The sequence below is a fragment of the Lemur catta genome, chromosome 17 (genome assembly GCF_020740605.2).
Source record: "Lemur catta isolate mLemCat1 chromosome 17, mLemCat1.pri, whole genome shotgun sequence".
In the NCBI taxonomy this organism is placed as follows: domain Eukaryota; kingdom Metazoa; phylum Chordata; class Mammalia; order Primates; family Lemuridae; genus Lemur; species Lemur catta.
The window spans coordinates 20,551,021-20,572,276 of record NC_059144.1 but is presented as its reverse complement, the minus strand read 5'-3'; the positions used below and the strand labels follow the sequence as shown (position 1 = coordinate 20,572,276).

The window sequence follows — 21,256 nt, the reverse complement described above, 5'->3', positions numbered from 1 at the left end:
TGAGAAATAATACTGTACTCTGGGAACAAACGAATTGGGGAATTTGTGGCAGCGGTAATATTAGAAATAGCTTCACTAGGTTTCTGATTTTTTTTTTTTTTTTTGAGAATCTAGACAATAATAATAACAAAGGCAATCTTCCTGTATATGGAGGATAATGCTGATCTAAAGATAATTTCTCTTTCTCTATTCTGTAAAGATGAAAACACATATCAAAAGATTTCAACTTGTATATTAGTCCCAGCAAACTGGGACTTAACACTGTCTTTTCTGGGCCTGAGTTATCAGAATATTTTACCATAATTCTTTCAAAATATTGATGATTTCCCCAGAAGTTTATTTCTAAATTTGAATAGTCCTTTTATATCCTAGCTTTGATTTATGGGTAATTCTTTGTCTTTAGGCAAATTCATAGAGTTTACTTTTGAAATAAAAAAGTGTATCTGTGAAACTTTGGCAGTTCTTACAACATTGGAGAATGCATAAGCTTGGAAATTGTTTTAGGACTAGAGATTTCTTAATAAGTTTATATACCTGTCTCCCCAGGTGCAAGACCCAGGTGTTCAAAAGTTGTCTCTTGAAACATCATGCTGTACCGATTTACCTGCATGTAAATAGGTAGAATTCTTATGTGTCAAATAAAAACAAAATTTAAAAAGTAAGAAAAGGTAAAAAAGTTCTTTGTTCTTGGAAATACTCAAGCTGTTGCTTGATTGAATGGAACTTTATTATTTATTTGAGCCACACATGATTCACGTAGTATGTACAATTGTAGGATTTAGAAAGGAAAGGTAGATACAAAGGAATCAGCATTCACTGAGCACCTGTTATGTACTAGCCTCTGCTGGCTGCTTTTCATGTTAATTTATTTTAGATCCTTACAACTACTCTGTGAATTTGGTGTTATTTTCATATTTCAGTTAAGATACTATGGCTCAAAAAGGTATAGTAATTTTGTCCAGTGAGATAAAAATTTAGAAGTGGAGAATTCAAACCCAGGTCTGTATGACTTTAAAGCTGATGTTCTTCACACGATACTTTTTCCTGAGAGTACGTGGATTCAGTAGCCTTGAAATTATGGTATGAATTCATGAGCAGGTTACCCACCTTTTCCTGGACCTTAGTATAGTTTAGGTGTTCAGACTTCTAGAGTATGAATCCCCAGCTCTGTTACTTCTAGAGCTGTGTGACCTTGGTCATGGCGTTTGATCTCTCTGAGCCTCAGATCCTCACTGTGCAGTATGGATGTTAATGGCAATACCTCATAGGGTTGTGAGGAGGACTACCTGAGGTAATGCAGATACCATTTTATCAGTGGGCAATGATACGATTTTTTATTTGCCCCTCTCCTTTCGACACCTAATATGCTGAGTTTCTATATTTGAACCAGTAGCAAAAGTAAGAGTAGACTTTCACGGTTTTCAGTCCCCCAGATTTTGTGCAAGGCTGGAGAGCATGATCATTAAGAGCACAATCCTAACCTCAGCTTCCCCAGGTTCATGTCTGGACTTGGCCACTTGGTCCAGTGAGATGATAAGGATAGAATGCTTTTAGAACTGTGCCTCAAGTGTTAGCCTTTTATTTGTTGCAGGTTCTTCTCTTTTTGTAAGTGAAGTTTAATGTGCTTTTAAAGAAAACTTTCTATATTTTGCAGTGAGGGAACAAAGAATGAGAGAGCTGTTGCAAATAATATTTTCTGATTCTCTTCTCATTATAAAAGTAATATGAGGCCAGGCACAGTGGCTCATCTCCATAATCTTAGCATTTTCTGAGGCCAAGGTGGGAAGATTGCTTGAGGCCAGGAGTTTGAGACCAGCCTGTGCTAGAGCCAGACCCTGTCTCTACTAAAAATAGAAAAAAAGAGCCAGGTGTGGTGCACACCTTAGTCCCAGCTACTGGGGAGGCTGAGGCAGGAGGATTGCTTGAGCCCAGGAGTTTGGGGTTGCAGTGAGCTATGATGTGCCACTGTACTCTAGTCCGGGCAACAAAAAGAAAAAACAAAAAGCAGTATAAAATCTGTGGGTGTTTTTTTTTAATCTCAGAAAATTTCAGGTGGATCCTTTAGAACAGCAGTCCCCAATCTTTTTGGCACCAGGGACTGGTTTCATGGAAGACAGTTTTTCCATGGTCTGGTGGGAGAGGGGAGGATGGTTTCAGGATGATTCAAGTGCATTACACTTATTATGCACTTTATTTCTATTATTGTTACATTGTCACTTGCCACTCACTGATAGGGTTTTGATATGCATCTGCAAGCAATTGATTTATTATGATCTCTGTGCATTCAAACCTCTCTGCTAATGATAATCTATATTTGCAGCCGCTCCCCAGTGCTAGCATCACTGCCTCAGCTCCACCTCAGATCATCAGGCAGTAGATTCTCATAAGGAACACTCAACCTAGATCCCTCGAATGTTCAGTTTACAGTAGGGTTCATGCTCCTATGAGAATCTAATGCTGCTGATGATCTGACAGGAGGCGGAGCTCAGGCGGTGATACAAGTGATGGGGAGCAACTGTAAATACAGATGAAACTTCCCTGCTTGCCTGCCGCTCACCTCCTGCTGTGCGGCCTAGTTCCTAACAGGCCAGGACTGGTACTGGTCTGCGGCCAGATGGTTGGGGACCACAGCTTTAGAAGATCCAGCTTTATAGGTAGCTGGCTGCCTATGGTAGTGTGATTTGGGAGCCTGCAGGCCAGTTTTTGGCCCTAAGGTTAGTTTCACAGTCTGCCATAGTGTCTGAAATTCTACCACAATCAGGTCTGTAAGAGGCATACCATAAACCGTTAGGTAACTAGGATTATTTGAAGCTTAGCTGAGTACAAGGCCCCTTGAAGACATAGGGACAAGTTGGAGGATAGAATAGAAGGTGCCCAGTATGAGGACAGAAGGACACTGGCTCACCCACAGTGTTCCTCCTGCCTATAACAGGGGAGTGGTTGAGTGAGTAAAAAAGGGAGTGCACATAATCCCCATGGTCAGAAGCTGAATTGTTAGTGGGATGGTGGAAAGCTTATCTTAAATTCAGAAGTAGAAATGGGGCTGGCAGATTTCCTAGGTTTTTTTTTTTCTTTTTCATTTTTTAAATTTGTAGCTTTTGAAAATGGAACCTGGAAATCCTAGGTTATTTTTAATGGCTGTCACTAGATTATCAATACTGGGCATCATAATGGCTAACTTTGTAGCAGTGATAGTCATTTCTGACATAGCACTAGCATTTTCCAAACTCTATGACTCCTCTGCCTTCAAGACGTTTCACACCCCCGCCTGCCGACTCTTTCCTAGGCACTGTAGGGGTGTAGAGGAATCAGACACTTAATGTTCCTATCAGAGAGCAAGGCTTGCCAGCAGCTCTACAAAAGAGCAAGGCCAGGTGCTTTAAGGGAGGTACAGGTGCGGTGGGAGTTAGAGGGAGTGCTCAAGATGATATTGCCATTACCGCCAATAGATTTTGAGCTTAGGAGCAAACTGTAAAATCATTAGAGGCCATTCAAAGTTTTTGAATAGTGGCATGATGGAGTGAGAGCTCAGCTTTAGGAAGATTAATTTAATAATAGAATATAGTCAGCCCTCCGTATCTGTAAGTTCCACATCCTCAGATTCAACTGACAGCGTATTGAAAATATTCAGGGGGAAAAAATAATAAAAATACAACAATAAAAATAATACAAATTTTGAAAATACAGTATACAACTGCATTTTATGTAGCATTTACATTATATTAGGTATTATAAGTAATGTAGAGATGATTTAAAGTATATGGGAGGATGTTTGTAGGTTATATGCAAATACTGTGCCATTTTATCTTGGAAACTTGAGCATCCTCAGATTTTGGTATCTGTGGAAGTCCTGGGACCAGTCCTTCATGGATACCAGTATCTGAGGGATGGCAGTGTAATCTAAGTTGGAAAAGGAGCAACTAGAGGCAAGGAGACTATTGAGACAGTGCCCCTGACTGGTGTATTAAAGGGCAGATGGCTAATAAGAGGCTGTATATGGGAAAGAACAGAGAGAGGGGGTATGCAAGACATCCCTCAGTGCTGAATCTGCTAGAAGTTGGGACTCTGGGGATAAGATTCTGGTGGTTTCCAAGGCCTTGTACATGGAAGATGGGGCCAGTGGTAGAAGTGTTCGTAAAGGAAATAGGTAGCTCAGGGAATGAGAAGCCCTACGGGTGAATGATGAGTAATTCATTTCAGAAATCTTAGGTGTGCAGCACCAGTAGGTTCTCCAGGTAGAAATAGAAAACTGGAGAAGGGCCGGGCGTGGTGGCTCACGCCTGTAATCCTAGCACTCTGGGAGGCCTAGGCGGGTGGATCCTTTGAGCTCAGGAGTTTGAGGTTGCTGTGAGCTAGGCTGACACCATGGCACTCTAACCCGGGCAACAGAGTGAGACTCTGTCTCAAAAAAAAAAAAAAAGAAAGAAAGAAAACTGGAGCAGGATGATAATGGTTAATGCCTCCTGTTATACACTCTTCCATCAGGTTGGCACAGTACAAATTATTTTTATCAGTTTGAGTTGAATCTTACAATGCAAGTGTATGGCAGCATAAAGTAGTAGAAAGACCTCCAGATTAGGAGGCTTTGGCTTGTAGGACCCAGATTTAGACCAACAAGCTCTCTGGCTTTGGGCAAACCACAGTCTGTGGACCTTGCTATGTTCATGAGAATGAGTTGAGGGAAGTAAAAGTGTACGTCCATCTAAGGCCTTCCAGTGCCAAGGGAGTAATTCTAAGTGTCCTGGGGTAGCGAGTTTGGTTTTTACATATAATGATTTCTGTATGAGAGTTTGAAAACAGAAAGGTTTCAAGTTCTATGATTTATTTCTACCTTCTTTAGTATATTTAACATTTATTTATTGAGCACTCTTCTAAGTGCTTGGAAGCAAACAAAACAAGGTAAAAAAGTTTTTTGATCTTGTGCTTACATCTAATGGCCACTCCTTACATATAGCCACTGTGATGCTGTAGGCTACATGTCTGCATGGGACATACCGCATGTTAATGAGGTAGCTACTGTGTGCAAAGTACTGTTAGGTGTTTCGTATGTAAATTATGTCCTAATAGAGTTTTCATGTAAAAGACTATAGCAGTCCTTACTTTGTAGGGTAGTGCAGGACTATAAAAATGATCGTGCAAGCTGAACCCATGCAAAGCAATCTTGATCAATGGGGAAAATTATGAATGTTCTGTGACTCTTAAAATTTTTGTCAAAGAACTAAAAACTCACTGTTGATTACAAATGTGTAGGAAAACAAGATGGTAAGATAATATTTATTTAGTATGCTATAACTTAAAAAATTAGAAACATTGAAAATTAAAGTGTGTTTTCTTTGTAACAAACTTATCAAGAGTAGTTTGAACAATGTTTGCCTTCTTCTGTTACAATTTATGATAGAGAGCAAGCATCTTTTCTATGCCTTATGCCTTAGCACTGTGGTCCCCAGCCCCTGGGCCAAGGACCGGTACCAGTCCGTGGCCTGTTAGGGACCAGGCTGCAGAGATACCCCCCACCCCCTACCCCGGAAAAATTGTCTTCCGTGAAACTTAAGAACCAGGGGTCCACACAGCAGGAGGTGAATGGTAGGCAAAGGCAAGCAAGTGAAGCTTCACCTGAGCTACCCCACCCCCAGGTCCGTGGAAACTGGTCCCTGGTGCCAAGAAGGTTGGGGACTTCTGCCTTAGCAAATTGTCATACTGTGCTTCTTTCTTTGGATCAGCTTCCAGCATTTTATTCTTTGTGCTTTCAGTGTTATGAAACAGCAGTCCCCAACCTTTTTGGCACTAAGAACTGGGTTTATGGGGGGAGGTCGGGGGGCCAGAGGGGATGGATGCAGAGCTCAGGCCGTGATGCCAGCAATGGGAGTGGCTGTAAATGCAGACAAAGCTTCACTGGCTTGCCTTTTGCTCACCTCCTGATGTGTAGTCCAATTTCCTAAATTTAATGGAAGACAATTTTTCCATGGATGGTAAGTGAGGGGGTGAGGATGGGGAAGGTGGGGCTCAGGCAATGATGTAGCCCAGTTCCTAACAGGCCACAGACCGGTACCGGCCCGTGGCCTGGGGGCTGGGGACTACAGTTGTAAAATATCTCTGCGAGTTCCTTTAGTATGCAGTTTTTTGTCAGCAGCACTTCCTCTAGGACAGGGGTGGGAAAACTTTTTATGTTGGAATGCTACATTAATTTAGCTGTAATCAAATAAGGCTGCATTCAAGAAACTTCCATTAGATATACTTAAAAATGTACGTTATTTTGTAAAAGTCTAAGTACCATGTACTTAATAATTTCCAAAAATGAAAACTATTTATTAATTTTAAAATTAAGTAACCTTTTAATGACTTTGTTTTGTTTGCTTTTTGTTGGAAAGTATTTGAATATTTGGTTGCAGCATGGATGTCTGCACTTTCAGTTGATCCTCTAGATGGGTATCACTCATTTGTGACCTTAAGGGCATTTTTATTTGGGTTAGATAGGAGAATGTAGATTTGCAGCAATAAAAGTAAGAAAGCATTTTTTAGGCATGTTGCTGAAGGCATGGATATTCTGTTGCATTTTTCCATATTTCAATTGGAACTTTCTTAGCATCAAATAATTATTTTAAAATGTCATCTACTGAGAAGCTCAATCAATTCCATCTGTAGTTTTTTAGGTCCCTTGGTGATATCAGCTAGGTGAGGCTGAAATGTTAATTTGAGTGTGATGTTATGATTCTCAAAGTCAGTGAACCTTTCATTGTATTCTCCAATTAATAGGTCTATAACAGTTGCATATTCTTCAAATGATTCGCATATATCATCCTGCTCATCAGTGACCTTTGCTAACTGGGGAAAATGTTCATCTGAAATTTCCTTTTGAAGAAGAAGTGTTTTGAAAAAAGATAGCTTTTTTTTAAATGCTTGGATTTTTTTGCCACATATCATATATAGACTTAGTTTTACCTTGCAAGAAATATTCATGTTGTTTTGATTTGACATCTGACACAGAAATACTGCAATCCTATAGAAATCTTCTTCCAGTAATTCACATTGCTGATTCTGTTCTTCATAAAATTTAACTATCTGTTCTTGCAGAGATAAAATTTTGGCTAACCCCTGTCCCTGTGATAGCCAACACACTTTAGAATGATATGGCAAATCCACACTGAGTTCCTCATCCTTCAACTTTAGTATGTTACGAAACTGATCATGCCACTGTGTTGCATTTGCAAGAATATAGTTAATGATACTTAATAAAATGTTGCAAAGTGTTACTTAAAATAGTAGCTTTAGCACAGATTTTGCTGATGTAAGATACAATGAAAAGAAATGAGAACATCTGGATCTATTAATACTTTTCTTATTTGTGCAATAAACCCTTCATGTTTTCCTGCCATGGAAGGTACACCATCTGTACATACACTCACTAAATTTACCAAATTCAGACCAACTTCATGACGTTTATCTTGAAAGTAGTCGAAGACATCTGTTCCCCATGTTCTGTTTGCAACAGTGCCCAAAGCGAGTAACTCTTCGTAGCAAAGAAAATCTTCTCTTATGACCCGAATGAAGTATAAAACCTGTGCTGAATCAGTAATATCAGTTGATTGAATGATATATATTCAATCCAGAATGATTGAATAATAAATATTTTCCTTTTTGAAGTATTGCATGAAGTTGTTCGGTTAAATTGAATGCTAATTCATGCTGCCAATCAGTTGTGGTTCTTCTTTCAAAGAGGCACTTATTTGTAGTTTGAAACGTTTTTGGGGTTTAAGCATCTTAGAACTTCAACAATGCATTCTTTCACAATTTCTTTATCACTGAATGGCTTCCCTTTTTTCCCCAAGTATATAAGCTACTTTATAAGTTGCTTCAGTGGCATTATTTCTAGGGCTTATTGCTGCTTGAAAGAATTGTCTTTACTTTTGCTTTTTATCTTTTAATATCTGCAGTACAACCTTTTTACTCCTCTTCCTCTAATTTAAAATATTTGTGGTCCTTATGAGTGTTATAGTGCTGATGAGCATTGAATTTCTTTAATGTTAATATTGCAGTAACACAAAGCAAGCAAATCATCTTATCTTTAGCAGAAACAAGAAAATATTGCAATTCCCAATCCTCATTAAAAAATCTGTTTTCGTCCATCAGCATTCTCTTGGTCTTTTTTGACATGATGGGCTGTTGAGCAGACAAAATTAAAAAATACTGTCGAGCTGTGCAACTATTCACAAATTCTATTTCAAATAGAAACACAGTGCACTGTTGTCAAAAGTTGATAACAGACTGGTGTACTTGACCCCTATAAACTCTGACCAACCAGCCTCATGCTGGTGATAGTGGCACCAGTCAGGCAGGGGAAGTTAGAATTAAATCATGAGCATAGCAGCTGTCTATTCAGCCCTTATGGCTTACTAATGTTCAGATAGTGCCAGTCAATCTGGGAGGATTATTTCACTGAAACCTATTTTATTCTTTGGTATTTTAAATATGTTCATTTTAAAAATAAAAACATAAAAGATGGACAAAAATGTACTAATAAAAATAAAAGCATTTGTTCTGTAAAATTTGGATTCAGTCAAAAGGCCTCACTTATGAACCTAGAACTCCACAGGTTCTTCACCCCTGCTGTAGGACATTGTCATCCTTTTCATCACTCCCACTTTCTTCATTTGTGTTTATTTTTATTTTTTTTTTTTTTTGAGACAGAGTCTCACTTTGTTGCCCGGGCTAGAGTGAGTGCCGTGGCATCAGCCTAGCTCACAGCAACCTCAGACTCCTGGGCTTAAGCGATCCTACTGCCTCAGCCTCCCGAGTAGCTGGGACTACAGGCATGAGCCACCATGCCCGGCTAATTTTTTTTTGTATATATATTTTTAGTTGGCCAGATAATTTCTTTCTATTTTTAGTAGAGACAGGGTCTCACTCTTGCTCAGGCTGGTCTCGAACTCCTGACCTCGAGCGATCCACCCGCCTCGGCCTCCCAGAGCTAGGATTACAGGCGTGAGCCACCGCGCCCGGCTTCATTTGTGTTTAGAAGTTGGCTTTCCCTAAGTTCGTCTGGCTGTGGATCTCGAGGCTCTCGAATGGTGGCAGTGGCAGTATCTCACAGCCAGCGCTTTCTTCCCTAACTCCGTTTACGTGCCATTCAGATTTCAATTCCAGCATTAGCTTTAGTTTTAGTTTTTCTGCTACACTTTCATCTTCATAACCAATTTCCTATTTTGATAATTCATTTTTATAAAATGTCATGTGGTTTTATCACTAGGAGGCAGCACAGCTAAACACTCTGCTGTGTGTGAACTGAATAACAGATGTGCGGTGACCAGTCACCTACAGACTTTGAAGAAGTGCCCTGATTGGTCACTGATTATGATTTGGGGGCTGAAGTTAGTAGTGAAATTTGTACTTTATACAGTTACTCAGAGTTCACATGCCATGGTAACTGAAATTTGAATTGTGTTCTTGGGGGACTGGTGTCATTTAACAAAACAGAAGTCCATGCATAACAGGATGTGCAACATGAGGATTGCCTATATTGCAAACGTTGATGTTTCTTTTTTTTAGAATAGACAAACAAAAACATTAAGAAAAAATAAAACCTGTGATACTGACTTGGCTTTCACTTTAAACATTGTTTGGTCTGTTAATACATGAGGTGGAGAACAGGAGCTACATACTTGGTTCCAGAAAAAAGTGTTTAAGCAAAAATGTATGTATATCTTATGTGACTTATTCTGCTGGACTCACAAAATTGTGAGGCAGGTTCCTGGTGTTCCCCTTTTTGATACATGAGAGGGTGCAGTGTGGTGCTAATTTAAGTAATTTGAGTGCAATGGAAAGATTATAGGTTTTCGAGTCATACCTTAGATGTGTCATTTAACCTCCCAGGGCCTTTGTTTTCTCACCTGTAAAATGGAGATGGCAGAGGGCAGTTCTCTGGGGCCCCATTTGAGAATTGTTGGAAAGATTAAGTGTGAAGAAACTGTGGCAATGCCTGGCACATGTTAAGTGTTCAATATTCTTTACTCTCTAAACCAGAATTTATCATTTAGATTTATTTCTCACAGTTGTTTGGCATTTATTTTGTATTGTCCAATTTGATGCAAAAGGAATGATTTTGGAATTAACACATCTATCATAACAATGTAAAAGCATACGGTACAGATAATATGTAACCTGTCAGCCTAAAAAGTGGTTAATTTTAAAATGGTAACTTAAGTAATTTCTCCCAGTTGTATCAATCATATTTTTCAGTAATGGTTATTTTTGATTTTAAGGTAAAATTATGTTTGTTTTATTTTTAAAGGGGTAGTTCAGTGGATATTTGTGTTTAGAATTTTTGACACCTTTTTTTGATGAATTTCTCTTATTTATTTTTTGAAATGATCCTTGTAAAGCGTAACATATCTCATTTTACATACACTATGTTCTCTCTAAACCCTAGCACACATTGGCTTGTTTCATTATACTGTCTCATGAGTTTCTTAGCCTTCTACTTCTCCTATTAACTTTCTTTTTTAAGATAATGAGGCTTCTACTTAATTGTGATTGTTCAGTAAGTTTCACTTTAGATGCTTGTTTTCAGTAGTATTTTTCCAGAGAGTTAATCTGAGATGACAGACCGAGAACTTTTGACTCTTTTCAGTAACATAGGGAACTACAACCAGTTTAAAATAACTAGCATAAAGGTTAACATTAAGCCATCTCTGCAAATGTACATCCTTCTGCTCTTTTTTCACATGTGGCCTATTGTGCAAAGCATTTGACTCCTATCAGTGGAGGATGTGTGACTCACATTTATCACTTTTTTTCTTTCCTCTAGCCACAGAAGAGAAGAAATCTCTGAAGCGAACATTTCAGCAGATACAAGAGGAGGAGGACGATGACTACCCTGGAAGCTACTCTCCTCAAGATCCTTCTGCAGGACCCCTCTTGGTATGTCTTGACCCCCAAAGAGTGGGGCAGGGTGGCTTGAAGTGCCCTTTACTAGAAGAGCATGGCCACAAGGTGGCACCAGTGACCAATAGTATGGAATTGCCAGAGGGCACCTCTTGGGGTGCCAGTGCAGGATTCGCCCCCAGTGAAGCTTGCCAGGCAGTGGGCTTCACTTCATCTTTGCATGCCACGACTCTAGGATGGGTTTATGTTATTAATATAAAGTACTTGGACTTGGTTTTTTCACTCCTAGAAACAAAAAATATTCTTAAAAAATAGATTTTTGTGAAAGGGATAGATATTGTTAGTTACAAAGATACTCAGAAGTCTTCTGCCTCGGCTCATCTCCAATAACATGGTGGTTTTATAAGTAAATAACTCATTAATGTCGAAGGACAGTCAGTATGCCAGTGGCAACTTTGTTATACTATAGCTTATTTAAATATTAAAACAGGGAATTAGTCCTTAACCAGGTGTTTACATTGTTTGGCCCTTTATACAGGTTAGCTCATTAACTCTGCCTTGGTTCATTTTATCTATTTACAGTCAAAGAAATTGAGGCTCAGAGAGACTAATAAATAACTTGCCCAGTGTCTTAATTTGAATCCAGGTCTTTCTGACTTCAGAGTCCATGCTCTTCTCAGGGGGCACACTCCCTCTTCTTATTTTGCCTAAAACAGCTTTACTTCATTGCACATGGGCTTATTTAAAGCCTATATAAGTAGGAAGCACGTCTAGTTTGTGTTCTGTTAAAATGTTAGCCAGGCCTGGTGGCTCATGCCTATAATCCCAGCAACCCAGGGGGCTGATGCCAGAGGATCATTTGAGACCAGCCTGGGCAACATAGCACGAGCATTTCTCTAAACATTTTTTTTTTTAATTGGCTGGGTGTGGTGGCACACACCTATAGTTCCAGTGACTTGGGAGGCCGAGGTGGGAGGATTGCCTGAGCCCAGGAGTTTGAGGCTCCAGTGAGCTATGATTGCATCCCGTAGTCCAGCCTGGGTGACACAGTAAAAAAAAAACCAAAATGTTGAATTAGACTGGGGATTAAATGTTAGCAGTGTTAGGTCATATATTTTTGCATTTAAAAACTTTGAAGAGAACATCCTGAATCATCAACTTTCAGGGTAGTCTAACTGCCATCTATAGAGGCAGCTACTCCTTGGTCATTATGGACTGGTTAACCTGTCAGCATGTTGTGTTTTCTGACAAGAAAGCCCTTTTTGATATACACAATATACATTCTTGGTTTGCTTTTCTTGCTTTTTCCCCCACTTTGTAATTAATGAGTTTGACACATGTAAGTTTGCGAGTGACATTCATTTTGTAACACAAACCCAACAAAGAATTGAAGTAGGTTGTATATATTTCATGTAATCAGTCAATACATTAATACAGTTGGTAAACAGCTGGTGTGTGTGGGGGGGCGTGTAATATACCTTTATTCTATACTGGAGACTATTCCATACTGGAAATAATGCATCATTTGAAATTAAGCAATATGTACCAGACTCCATTTTCTTAAGTTGCCAGAAACATGCTCTTTTAGATTTTTTTTAAAAGAATTATGCAGAATTTCATTCATATCTTGCCATGGTCTTAGAAAAATTAATTTTATACATTCTGTTAGAATCCATGTCATTGACTTCTGTCTGTATAAGCTCTGGGAGACTAAACAATTTTTTAAAAAATGTCAGAAGTGGCTGTTTTTAGAATTCACCTCCACCTCATTTAACTCCAACTAATTGTCTTTAAACCCCATGTGTCTAAATGGATAGTATTATTTGTATTTTTATTTTTATAGACAGAAGAACTAATCAAAGCTTTGCAGGATTTGGAAAATGCCGCATCAGGAGATGCTACTGTCCGGCAGAAAATTGCTTCTCTGCCCCAGGAAGTGCAAGACGTTTCTCTGTTGGAAAAAATAACAGGTGAGAGAGTGAAAGATTCCGGGAGAAGAGGGACATGTCTGTAGTGCATCAAACCCTAGGACATGCTTATGTGTGTAGGTATAGACTTTCCATGTTGTATTGGGTGCTCTGTCATCTTGGGATTTGCAAACAGAGCTCACATGCTGAACAAAGGAGCTTTTGGAGTAGTCAAAGCTTGAATAGTGATTCTAGGAATTATTGCAGAAAGCTGGCCTGCCACAACCTATGGCACTCTAAATAGGTCTTTTGAAAACGCAGTACAAATTGTGTGTGCATGGGGTGGGAGGTGGGGATAGGCATTATCCTATCCATTAAACTCATGACCCTCTTATTAAAGGAAAAAAAATTTATGACTCAGGGCTGTGTGATTTCTTCACACTGACAAACCCCGTAGATGATAGTGCCTTCGATGCCAAGAATTCCAGGTGTGTGTTGTTAGTCTTGTCATTTTGCCCTAACGATGACCCCCAATTAAATGGGGAGGAGCAGTTGACATTATTCTCACTTTGTACATGGGAAGTTGAAAGGAAGAAATGAAGCGTGAACTAATCTTTGTAGAGTATGCTCTGTGCCAGGTACTTCCACTCTTCATGATAATCTTTGGAGATGGCTGAATGTGTATCCCCATATTGCATAGGAGGAAATTGAGGCTTTGAGAGGTTAGGAGTCTTGCCCAGGGTCACACAAGTAGTGGATCTTAGGATTCCAACCTAGGATGCAAAGCCTATGCTCTTCCCTTTACAAAAGCTCAGACCTTTCATTCCATTGTCTTCCAAGGGCTACCATTTTTCCCCTCCAGCCCCTTGACTTGGCTGCTCCTCTAACCTCTTCCATCTCCATCTAAAGGAAATCAAGCTCACACATGAACTATGTCCTTCATTCAACAGATGTTTGAGGCCCACTGAGTAGTAGATGCTCTTGGTGTCCCACTCATATCCCCTGAGGGATGAAGTGTCAAGAAGAAAAATAAAGGAGTGTGGGGCAGACAGTGACTACAGGAGACAGTATTTTGAAGTTGGTTAGGGAAGGCCTCTCTGATAAGATGACCTCGAGCAGAGACCCAAAACATTTGGAAGCAAGCTGTGAGTATATCTGAGGGAAAGAAGTGCCACCAGACAGACAGAGGAAACTGTACATAGAAGGACCCCCTGGCAGGGGGATGTGCTTAGTTGGAGAACTTTCTAAATCAGTGTAAGTGTTCTGCTGCCTCACGCTGCTGCCCAGCCCCAGCAGTTCACTCCACGAGACCTGCAGTCTGTTGACCCCACCATGTCTTCTAGCCCTCAGGCCTCATTTTCTTCTTTACTCAGAGTGGAGTCTTTATTATCACCTCCTCCCATACACCTTCAACCCCTTTCTTCTCTTTCCTCCTTCAGTGTAGTGTCCTGGCAAAATCCCTAAACTGCTTAAATCCATGCTATTATAATATTATTACTACTACTACTACAAGGACCACCTCATTTGTTCTTACTGTCAGAATCACAATCTGTAAAAGTTGGGAGCAAATTAACATAAAGCTAGCAATGTATGTGATTTTATTTCTCTGTTTTCACTGTCCTAAAGGTCTCATATAGCTTCTTTTTAAAATTTTTTTAAATTTTTAATTGTGGTAAAATATACATAAAAGTGACAGTTAAGTAGTGTTAAGTACGTTCACATCGTTGTGCAACCATTTTCCAGAATTCTTTTCATCTTGCAAAACTGAAACTCTACACCCATTAAACAAAAATATTTTCTCTTTCCCCTATACGCTGGAAACCACCATTCTTTAATCCAACTTTTCATCTATTTCTTTCCTTGTCTATGCAGCTGAACTTGGCTGGGAAAAAGAAGTAAAAGTCACACCTTAGCTGACTTTTCTTCTTACTTCTCTGGATGAAAGTGCTGCTTTCTAAGCCTGCTCCTCTATCTGTGTGTTAGACCTACTCAAGGACATTGCTCTAACAATGCTTCCCTTTTCTCCTGCATCTTCCTTTTTTCCTCTCTACTGGATCATTCTAAATAGCATAAAAACATGTATTTTTTCCCACGTGGGAAAAATTTTTTCTTGACCCTGTATCTTCCTCTAATTGGTGCCTCATTCATTTCTCCATTCTTTTTAGTAGAACAGCCTGAATGGATTGCCTACCCTGTCTCCACTTCTCCTCCTCCCATTCTCTCTTGATTCTGCCTTGCAGAAACTGCTGTCGAAGTTGCTGATGACATCCTTGCTGCTAAATGCAGTGGTAGATTCTCTACCCTCATCTTAACTTGACCCCAGTAGCATTTGGCTCAGTTGATTATTTCTTCTTCCTGAAAATACTTTCTTCACTTGGTGTGGTAGGTGGAATAATGCCCCCCGTCCAAAATGCCCACGTCTTCATCCCCAGAACCTGTGAATATGTTGTCTTATATGGCAGAAGGGCCTTTGCAGATGTGACTAACTTGAGGATCTGGAGATGGGGGAGTGTCGGGCTATTCAGGTGGGCCCAGTGTAATCACAGGGGCCTTGTAAGAGCGACGGGGGAGGGCAGGAGTCAGAGGAGGAGATGTTACTATGGAAGCGGAAGTTGGAGTGATGTGCTTTGGAGATGGAGGAAGCAGCCACAATAAAAAACATTTGTGATGTTTTAAGCCACTAAATTTGTGGTAATTTGTTGCAGCGGTAGGGGACCGGGCCCCGCATTGTTCTAGCTTTCCTCCACTGTCTCTGGCCATTGTCTTTTTAGCCTCCTTGCTGGTTTCTTCACTTCTCCTTGACCTCTTCGTGTTGAGAACTTAGCCCCCTTCTCTAGCTAGTTTCACTGACTAGAGTCTCATCCAGTTTCATGACTTTAAATAACAGTTTGTATGCTGATGATTCCCTAATTTAAATCTCTAGTGTTGCCCCTTCCACTGGAACTTGAGACCCATAGATCCACCCTCCTGCTCAGTAGTGCCAGTACCAGAGTGACGCTGTCAGACAGCAGTCCGATCAGTCTCCCCTGCTCAGAGACCCCAGCGACTGCCCCACCATATGGAGTAAAAGCCAGGCTGTCACTGCCCCCACAGTCTGGCCCCCTGTCCTTATAGACTGCGCTCCGTTCCCTCCGTCCCTGCTCAGGATGTATGGGTGTGGGCTCCTTGCCAGACACTCCTCCCTCTCAGGGGCTCTGTACTTGCTGCTCCCTCTGCCTGGAATGATCCTCCCCAGGTAGTTACATGGCTTGTTCTCTCACTTTGTTCAGGCCTTTGTTTACAGATCGGCTCAGTGAAGCCTACCCTGATCACCTTATGGAAAGTTTTGATTCCCCCGTTCTATTGCCTCATTCTTTCTCCTCTGCCATGTTTTTCTCTATAGTTCTTATCTTCAGCTGGTAAATATGTATAGTGTCGCATTGTGTCTCTACCTACTTGAGAATGTAAACTCAGGGGCAGAGAGTTTTTGTCCACCTGGTTCCGTGCTGACTCTGAGAGCCTAGGCACAGAGTAGGAGCTCACGTATTTGTGAAGCTAATTAGAAGGTCTTGAGCAGAGGGTTGGTGGGTGTAAAAGCCTGGTTGGAATGGGCTCAGGAGAGGAGGAGGTGGCTACAGGGAGCATGGACAACTCTCGAAGAGTTTTGCTTGTAAAGGGGGAGCAGGGAGCTGGGTCAGCAGCTGGAGGGTGATATGTGGTGGGAACAGACAACAGTGTGTGTGTGTGCTGATGGTGGAGCTTCAGGAGGGGGAGAATGTGCCGAGGTAGGGGAAACACAGGAGACAGTTACAGAAACTGAGTCTTTGAGTAAGCAAGAGGCAGTGGGGTGCTTGTGCACAAGTAGAGAGGGTTGGCCGAAAGAGGCTTGCAGCCAGTCTTGTGATGTATGGGGGAGAGCAGAGCGCATGAGTACGGCCATGGGTGAGGCCCCTGAAGCGAGCATCTTGCTTTTGCGTTTTGCTTGTGTTTTTTGTATAACTCATTAAACTATTACAAGTTATTTTTTTGGGTTATAATTACTTGTATAAATGAGTTATTTCCCTTATACAATTTCTTGAGGGTGAGAATTGACCTTTTAAAAAATCTTAAAAATTAGCATTTTCCTTGCCATTTTTTGCCATAAGCACCCAAACATCTTAATAAATTAACCATTAAAGAAAAAATTCAGATAGTCAAGCAATGACAGAGCTAAAACGAGCCACCGAGCCAGAGGATAGATTTTGCAGCCCTCTTTCCCCTCCGTGACTGAGATCATCTCTTCCCTTTGTGCTGTTTTGCTCCCTCCTTCCCTTCCACCAAGGACATTCTTTTGTTCCCTGTCCCCATGGAGGTTAGAAGTGTCTGATCTTTGGCATCAGACCAAAGTTAGAATACCTCAACAATTCATCTCCCAATATTCACATTAAGAAGGCATCCAAGGCCGGGCGCGGTGGCTCACGCCTGTAATCCTAGCACTCTGGGAGGCCGAGGCGGGCGGATCGTTTGAGCTCAGGAGTTCGAGACCAGCCTGAGCGAGAGCGAGACCCCATCTCTACTAAAAATAGAAAGAAATTATCTGGCCAACTAAAATATATATAGAAAAAATTAGCCGGGCATGGTGGCACATGCCTGTAGTCCCAGCTACCCGGGAGGCTGAGGCAGTAGGATCGCTTAAGCCCAGGAGTTTGAGGTTGCTGTGAGCTAGGCTGATGCCACGGCACTCACTCTAGCCCGGGCAACAAAGCGACACTCTGTCTCAAAAAAAAAAAAAAAGAAGGCATCCAAAAGCCAGACTGTTTGCCAAACAGAGATGCTGCGTTAGGAGTTCTTAAATCCCAGTTACCCAGGAGAATGCCCAGCGCTCTCGCCTCTGGCAGCCTGTAGCAGTGGGGAGTGACAGATCTGTATCACTGTGTAACTCAGCTTTAGTCTGTCCCATAGAACTGCTGCAGTCTCTGGTGCTCTTGCTTCAAAGCACTGACGTCCTATTTTGATCTGTTAAGGCCTTTTTAAAATGAGATATACACATTTAGAGTTCTAATCTCACTACTACCCACACATAATTAATTATATCAGTTCTTTATAAATATAAGTCCTCTTCTCACTCCCTAACGTTGAGCCTTTGTTCACTACTTACTTCTAAGAGTACCCTTTCTTATATTTCAGCACAGTTTTTCCCCCCAAAGCATGAGTTGGAACTTATTAATTAGACATGAAATCAGTCCAGTAGGTAATAACCAACATTTCTTAAAAAATGGAATAGAATCGATGGTAGAACACTTTTGAGGATAAATACTGTTTTATGAAACTTTTGTGTATGTGTCTACACATACAAAATTCTGACATATGTCTTATTCAAAAATATACAAAAGCTTTGGTTTCTTATCATACCACATATTTTGCTGAATGTAAGAAGAGGGCTCATACCCAGGTTCAAGGTATACATAGTTTAAGAAGTAGAGTCCTATAGATCCATTTTAGAGACCTGAGTGAGTCCCAGTTCCTCAGCTGGCCACATACATATCAAACCTGTCATGTAGCTTTTTGTGGTCTTAGTTTCCACACCCAAGAAATTAGTGCATGCTTTTTTATTTCAGCAGAATGTAAAAAAATTACTTAATGAAATGTAGTCCTCCCTCGGTAAGTGTCAGGGATTGGTTCTAGGATCCTCTAAAGATACAAAATCCGAGGATGCTCAAGTCCCTTGTGTAAAATGGCATGATATTTGATATAACCTGCAAATATCTTCCCATATGCTTTAAATCATCTCTAGATTACTTAATAATACCTAATACAATGTAAAAGCTATGTAAATAGTTCTCCTATATATTTTTTTAATTTGTATTTTTTATTGGCTACTTTTTAAATTGATGGGGTTGTTTTGTTTGTTTTTGGGGAGGTTTTTTGTCTGAATATTTTTGATCCACTGTTGGTTGAGTCCACAGATGCAGAACCCATGGACACAAAGGGCCAACTGTAATAAACAAAAGCACTTGAAATTCTCAGGGGCAAGGAAAAAATTATTTCGTGGATAACCCTAGGTATCTTTTTGTGCTTGTTTGGTTTGTAGAGCTTTTGCAGGAACAGGCATTTAGAAAGCCTTTGCCAGATTCCCCTCACTCCACAGTTGCCTCCCGTCAGGTAGTTGAGAAATGTCCTGTCTTGTTGACAGAGTGAATGCCTTTGGATTTCTTGGTCAGCCAGCCCATTGTTGGTCCACAGGTTCTGGCTTATTCTTAGACTCTGTATGTTGGGAGAGAAACTGCTAACCTCCCTCAGAAATGTTTGCAGTCATACCTATGTGATTTGTTTATTTTCTCTATTTTTTTTTTTTTTTTTTTGGTCTCATTTGTACTTAGACAAAGAGGCAGCTGAACGTCTTTCAAAAACAGTAGATGAAGCATGTCTGTTACTAGCAGAATATAATGGGCGCCTGGCAGCAGAACTGGAAGACCGTCGCCAGCTGGCTCGGATGTTGGTGGAGTATACCCAGAATCAGAAAGATGTTTTGTCAGAAAAGGAGAAAAAGCTAGAAGTGAGTATATTGCAAGGTAGACCCAGACTTCCCAAGTTTCCCTTTCTGTAGGCCACAGTAGAAAGCTTTTATTATGCCTTAATTAACAACATTTTTATCGTTTAAAAATAAAAAATAAATAAAATTCATGAGATGGTAACATCCCTCAGATACTATAATTATTTGAGCGTAGTTAAAAACTGGAGTCGTGTTTTTATAAGTCCAAGAAAGAACAAATTGGATTGTAGGAAACAAACAGTGATCTCTTAATCACAGCCTGGATCTTAATATTGCTTTAGTTGTAGGTACAAAAAGAACAGGACATCAGTGAAAGCCAAAGAATGTTTGGTAATATTTGGAAAATGCTTAAGAATTTCTTTCTTCTGAGTTGTTTGGACGTTTATTTCTGACTTGTATCCATGCTAAGGCCAATAAGTCATTTGCCTGCAAGCTGTCTACAGGCAATGCTGAAATTTCACAGCAGTATTTATGGAGCCCAGTTCTCCAAACTGTTGAGAAAGAACTCATTTCCACCCTGAGTTGAGGACGTTAGTCTGAGTGCCCTTGGGGAGGGAGTTCAGAAATATTTCCTCACCATGCACTTGTTCTGGCTTCTTAATTAACCTCAGTGCTTAGTCCCTCGGGATAGCAGAGCCAGCAGTGTGGATGTTTGGGAACTTGTGCTTGCCTTCCAGGCTTCCTCTTCAGGAGTGTCTGCTTTTCTCTTTTTAAAGAACACATGGAAAATAGTGCAGCTAGTGGTTTTGTGAAGGGAGGACAGTTCTGAGTTGGAGAAACCGTCACATTATGTTACAAGGGATACCTCTTAAATCCCACTCAGAGTAGATGAGGGAGAGGGAGAGCTGCCTCCCTCCACACTCAGGAAACGTGTTCTCTGGCACAGAGCGGGGGAACATTGAAACACTGCGCTGGCTCTGTGGCTGAGGAAATTGCACTTGCCTTTCAACACGGTCATCTAACTTGAGAGGGGAAGTGAGTGATGGGCAGTTTTTACTGTATCCTTACCTGCAGTGATTATGGGAGCAATGATGGGTAGTGATAATGGAAACTTCATATTCCTGGCCAGGTTGGATATGGAAGGTGGGAAACTGCTGTAAAAATACTATGGCTTGGATTTAGAAATCAGCACTGACCAGAAATCCTAAAGAGAGTTTCACAGGCAGTACCAGACGGTCATTTATCTGAAATGCTCATCTTTCACTGAGGAAGCATTTTCAGCACTGTGCCCCGGGACTAATAAGAGAGTGTAATTAATGATTCTGGTTGTAAGTCATCATGCCATCTGTTGAACTGCCCCTTGGCGACACATTAAGGGCTTTCTCTGATCTGTCAGACATTGATTATCATGAGCAGCTGTTGGGTAGAACGTGGCAAACTCTACCATAGAGGACAGAGTCTTCAAGAAGGAGATCGGGCTGGTAGAGCTGGTTAACTCTTTGTTCTGTTCGCCACGGTTGCACTTTCCTCTGAATACTTCTTTGGGAATCATTCGAGTTTGTGTAGGACCAGTGGCTTGCTGGATGCCACGAGAGGTCATTAAGAGACAGATCAGAGGTTTCAGTGTGTTCCGTAGCTTTCCGGTGGCCTCGCTGGCTGTGGAGTGGTGTTGGCATTCCGCTGCAGGAGAAGCAGAACAAGAAGCCCCACCACCGCAAAGTACAGAGTCCGAACGAAAAGTTCTTTTCCCAAACCATGTCTCCCAGCCACAGGAGCAGAACTATTTACTGTAAAAATAGAGCCAAATTTTCTGCATTTATAACTAGATGCAACATCAGATTTGAGAGATGGCTTTAGTTCTCTCTTTATCCATGCTTGCTAAAAATGTGAACAGTTTGGTCTCCTGAATCTAAGATTGCTCTCACATTCTATAATGGACTGGTCTTAATCCATTAATCTCCTTATGGTGATGGTAAAACTTGATAAGTATGTGCTACTTGAATGATACGTTCATACTGTG

The 21,256-nt window shown here is 40.7% G+C and overlaps 1 protein-coding gene across 1 annotated transcript in view; it reads left to right on the top strand.

Annotated features, from left to right (window-relative positions):
* The window catches only part of RPRD1B (regulation of nuclear pre-mRNA domain containing 1B), a 52,735-nt gene that overhangs the window by 15,149 nt on the left and 16,330 nt on the right, over positions 1 to 21,256 (top strand). The window contains exons 4-6 of the mRNA XM_045528606.1: positions 10,802 to 10,914; positions 12,722 to 12,848; positions 19,124 to 19,299. Coding sequence (XP_045384562.1) covers positions 10,802 to 10,914; positions 12,722 to 12,848; positions 19,124 to 19,299 — 416 coding nt within the window. The remainder of the gene's footprint in view (positions 1 to 10,801; positions 10,915 to 12,721; positions 12,849 to 19,123; positions 19,300 to 21,256) is intronic.